A 5,240-nucleotide genomic window follows, 5' to 3' on the forward strand; every position below is an offset into this window, starting at 1 on the left:
TAATTCTAACCATACTTTACATTTAGATCTGCCATGACAGTTCTATCCTCTTCGTAATACTAGGCACGCAGTTACTTCTATTAGTCAGACCTTCTCCATCCTGAGGCTCAATACAACACAGTACCCCGGAAGTTTTATTCCAGCTTTGACCAAGTTGTGGAATGATCTTCCTAATCGGGTAATCAAATCAGCAGAACCTCAAAAGTCCAAACTTGCAGCAAATGCTTTTGTGTTGAACAGGCTGACATAAGTCTTTTTATAGTTTAAATATGAAATATCTGTTTTATTGTTGTTAATGTTTTTAAAATATTCTATTTTAATTATTCATTACTACTTATATCGTTTATTTATTTCTTTATTTCCTTTCCTCACTGGGCTATTTTTCCCTGTTGGAACCCTAGGGCGTATAGCATCCTGCTTCTCCAACAATGGTTGTAGCTTAGCTAATAATGATGATAATAATAATAATAATAATAATAATAATAATAATAATAATAATAATACTAATAATAATAATATCTGTTTTAATGTTTTTACTGTTATTAAAAGATTTCATTTTAATTTTTCATTACTCATGTCGGTTATTGATTTCCATATTTCCTTTCCGTTCCGGGCTATTTTTCCCTCTAATAGCCTTTAGGCTTATAGCATCCTACTTTTCGGACAAGGGTTGTAGTTTAGCTAGGAAAAATGATAATATTAAGGACTACAATTCCGCAATGCTTTAAAAACAAAGTGATTACTGATTTCTTAACGTTATTATTCTTATCATAACGTTGAACGAACTTCAAAGCATTGATTTCAACAGGTAAATCAACAAATGCAAATTGTTTGAAGGGTTAATTTTCATTCGACGAAAGACTCGATTCGGAGATAGATGTAACCCATGGGATACTTATTCTTAGGTACACTATGTCATGTAATTGGAGCCAAATCTCTCTCTCTCTCTCTCTCTCTCTCTCTCTCTCTCTCTCTCTCTCACCCACACAAACTTGCTTTTATACTCTTATTCAATTCTATTTATTCGGGGCTATTACAAAAGAGGTATGGCACGAGAAACTTGGGTAATTGTCATTCTAAATAAAACACAGATCAAGACCCATATAGCTTGTTGGGAGAAATGTTGGCAATAACGAAGATCATCCAGGAGAAAGGAACCCTTTAGCGAGAAAGTAAGATTCTTGAAGTTCATTTGCGTTGTAATGGGAGGCCATCTTTTCCCTCCATTCTCCTTGAGAGGTTTGTCTGGAAGATATATCAATAGTCACTTGGCCGCTTTTTGCTAACTGCAGCCGGCTCCATATCACTTCTCAGCATCTGGTAAAAGTTCGAGGGATTCCGTTTCCATAACTATTGACAATGACGGTTTTTCGCAATATAATTTTTGGTATTTTCTCTCTCTCTCTCTCTCTCTCTCTCTCTCTCTCTCTCTCTCTCTCTCTCTCTCTCTCTCTCTCTCTCTCTCTCTCTCTCTCTCTCTCTCTCTGATATGTTTAGAATCATTCGAATCCAGAGAAAGCAAATTCTTTGTGAATAGGACTTTTTTCAGATCTTCCTCTATTCCCATCTTTTTTTTTTTCTTCATAAAATTATTGACTTTACCTTCAAATCAAAAGATTCCCCATACAAGATTAAGAATTATCATCACAACCTTCGAATCAAAGTTAAAACCATATTCCTAGAAGATACATTATATTATAAAATAAAAGATTAAGAAATATGATTTTACTAAGAATTTTATTTTTAATTCAACATTCATAGAAATATAAGGTAGGATTTTTATAGCAGCCGCGATATATAATGACATTTTTCTAGTAGCATTTTTTTTTTCTCACATGACTCGCTATATCGTTAGATAATCAGTAATTATATGCATAAATAATTTACCAAAGATAATAAATAATGGGATCCAGAACAACTAGGAAAATATCTGATAATATCGTTGAGGATTACTGATATTGGACTGGAAAAGGCTTTGATTATATTCGTACAAGACCATATACGCACCCATAATGCTCTACCACAAAATCAATATATATATATATATATATATATATATATATATATATATATATATATATATATATATATATATATATACATATATGTATATATATATATATATATATATATATATATATATATATATATATATGTATATGTATATATATATATATATATATATATATATATATATTTATATATAATGTATATGTATATATATATATATATATATATATATATATATATATATATATTTATATATAATGTATATGTATATATATATATATATATATATATATATATATATATATATATATATATATATATTTATATATAATGTATATGTATATATATATATATATATATATATATATATATATATATATATATATATATATAATGTATATATATACATATATATATATATATATATATATATATATATATATATGTATATATATATATATATATATATATATATATATATATATATATATGTGTGTGTGTGTGTAAGATAAAAAGTTAATTCTACATAATAACCTAAATTTACATATACTGTCTTGAATGAAAATACAATTACATGAACGAAGGAAGTCTTACCTAATTTACATACAAATACTTAAACCTACAAGAGAGAAACTCGCCTTACGAGCTGGCTATATACCTCTTAAATACACAAATAGAATACATGAATAGAATATTTATTCTACACTAGACCAGATTCATAAGAATTTATATGCTGTCATCTCTCCATCTTAATACAATTGTACCCTTCAACACATTGCTGGGAAAATGAATCCCATTGCCAATGCCCTGTCAAGAAAGACATAGGCCGCCATTCACCCAAGATTAGATTACAATGCTTGGCAGAAGCCCAACGAAAAGAGACAGAGTACTAAGCATATAGTACTAAACATATAGGACATTCTACTCATCCTTCCATTAGGAGAACGTCCCCATCGATGACTCAAACATCATCCTACTCTGTGATGTCAGTCCTGGTAGACCTAGACAGTGGTTACTTGCTCTCATGCGCTGACAGGTGTTTGATTTCATTCATGGCCTTTCACATCCCCTGCACTATTCTACTGCACAGCAACTGAAGACAAAGTTCATTTGGCATGGCATTACCAAGTATGCTAAGGATTGGGTCCACGCTTTTACTTCATGCCAAACCTCAAAAGTACATCGAGAGATTAATTCAGGGAAGGACCTTTCTTCCACTTCACCGTTGGTTTATCCACATTCACGTCGACGTAGCTGGGCCCTTACCCACATAACAAAGACATTGTTACCTGTTTCCCATGAAAACTGCAACGTCCGCCTTATATACATCTGCCTTAATATCAGAATGGATCGTGAGATTTGGTATCCATAAACATATTACTGCTGACAAGTGTACCACTTTCACCTCTCAATTGTGGATATCATTAGCAAATCTCCTTGAAATCACTTTACATCAGACAGCTGCCTACAACCCTGCTGCCAACAGTATTGTTGAACGTTTTCATCGCACCCTCAAAGCAGCTTTGATGTCCCACTGGAAGGACTCCAACTGGCTTATCCATCTTCCCTTCCTCCTGGGACTGAGGACCACTCCTAAAGATGCCCTGGATATTTTGGCAGCTGAAATAGTTTATGGCGACCGGTTGAACTTTCCTGCTGATTTTTTTCCATCTGCAACCTCCTCCAATACTCTCCAGCACCTACTTTATGTTGTGGAAAAATTTACTCCATGCCACAAGACTTGCAACCCCCCAGGTAAGCAACACATACCGACAGATCTACAATATGCAACGCATATTTTCCTGTGCAACGACTTAAGCAAGCCAGGGCTAATGCTCCGTTACACGGGCCCTTTCCTTGTAATCCATTATATGCCAAATGCATTCTCCATCAACATTCGTAGCGAAGAAGACTGGGTCTCCATTGATTGCCTAAAACCTGCATATATCCTGCAAGATGACCTGCCTACAGTATACCTTTCAAGAGCAGGGCCCCTATTTCATAAGTGTGTCATTTTCAAGGTTGGAGCCATATACCGCATGTGTTTCATACACGTTTGTACACTGTAACAGTTTTCTTATCTTTTCGCTCTGTCTTCCCTGCACTGTTAATAAACCAATCTGTATGAACCTGATAGCTCTTGTTTAATTTTGTTGGAGTTTTTGTGATGTTCTTTTTTTTCTTTCTGTTGGTTCGCATGCTGAAACAGAAATTGTTTTTCAATTCGGACATAACTTCTTGTACTAAAATTTTAGCAGCTAAAGATCCAATGTTTGTGCTCATTACATCGCGTTGCAATGGAATTATTTACTAAGTAATTTTGTTTTGCAACCACCTTGCCTATCTAGATTTGTGAAATGTATTGGTTTTCAATTAACTGCGCAAGAAATAATTTGAAAGTATGCTCTTGGAAGAATAAGTGTATAACTGTCGAATATGTAAATGTGCGAGTAGCTATAACAAGCTACTATTCTTAAGGATGTTCTTGAAAATAAAATATGCACTGAAAAAGTAAAGTTAATACATTATTATTCGTAAAAAATGACCTTTAGGGACAAAAAGTCTCAGAAACACAAATGTCCAGGGATGCAAATGTCTAGGAACACAAATGACTTGTACGTATATGTCCAGCCATCAACATCGTCATCATCATGGTCATCCCTCGAATCAAGTATGACTACTCTTGGATGTCACTGATGGGTTCTCATGTGCCTAATGTTGTCTGTTGCGGGTGGAGGCTGTAGGTAGTCTCGATGAGCCAACCTAGCAATTCTACAGGTTCTCCAGTGTTGTTTTCTTTTCTATTAAAATTTTTCAATTCCCACTTTCACCTTATCTCACTAGACACATCGCTCTAGCACATCTGACTCCCATGTTCTCTAATCAATTTTTCATAGCTTTAAGTTCTTATTTAGGTTTATTTAAGTTGTCTTTGAATCTTTTCCTTGATTTACCAGCTTTTTGAGACCAATCACTTACCTTTTGAGTAAAAAAGATGCTTGAAAAGGCGGGCAGGTATCTTTTCATTCTGACACCGTGCCCTGCCCATCTCGACTGTTTTTTCATTAAAATGACTTAAACACTGGAGCAGTTTGCCTCACAAAGAACACATACATTAGTGTGTTGGTCTTCCCAAGTTATTTTCAAAAAGTTTCACAGTGACCAGCTGGTAAGCCGACCTTGTTTTAGAACCATAAAGAAGAGTAGATAGGTCTATTGCTTGGTGCACA

The 5,240-nt window shown here is 33.8% G+C and overlaps 1 protein-coding gene across 1 annotated transcript; it reads left to right on the plus strand.

The window, feature by feature from the left end:
• Positions 1-3,308: 3,308 nt before the first annotated feature.
• Positions 3,309-4,079, plus strand: LOC137649445 (uncharacterized). Its single transcript, XM_068382428.1, has one exon. The coding sequence runs from the start codon at positions 3,309-3,311 to the stop codon at positions 4,077-4,079; it is 771 nt and encodes a 256-aa protein (XP_068238529.1).
• Positions 4,080-5,240: the final 1,161 nt, after the last annotated feature.

Source organism: Palaemon carinicauda, chromosome 11, assembly GCF_036898095.1.
Source record: "Palaemon carinicauda isolate YSFRI2023 chromosome 11, ASM3689809v2, whole genome shotgun sequence".
NCBI classification, from domain to species: Eukaryota; Metazoa; Arthropoda; class Malacostraca; order Decapoda; family Palaemonidae; genus Palaemon; species Palaemon carinicauda.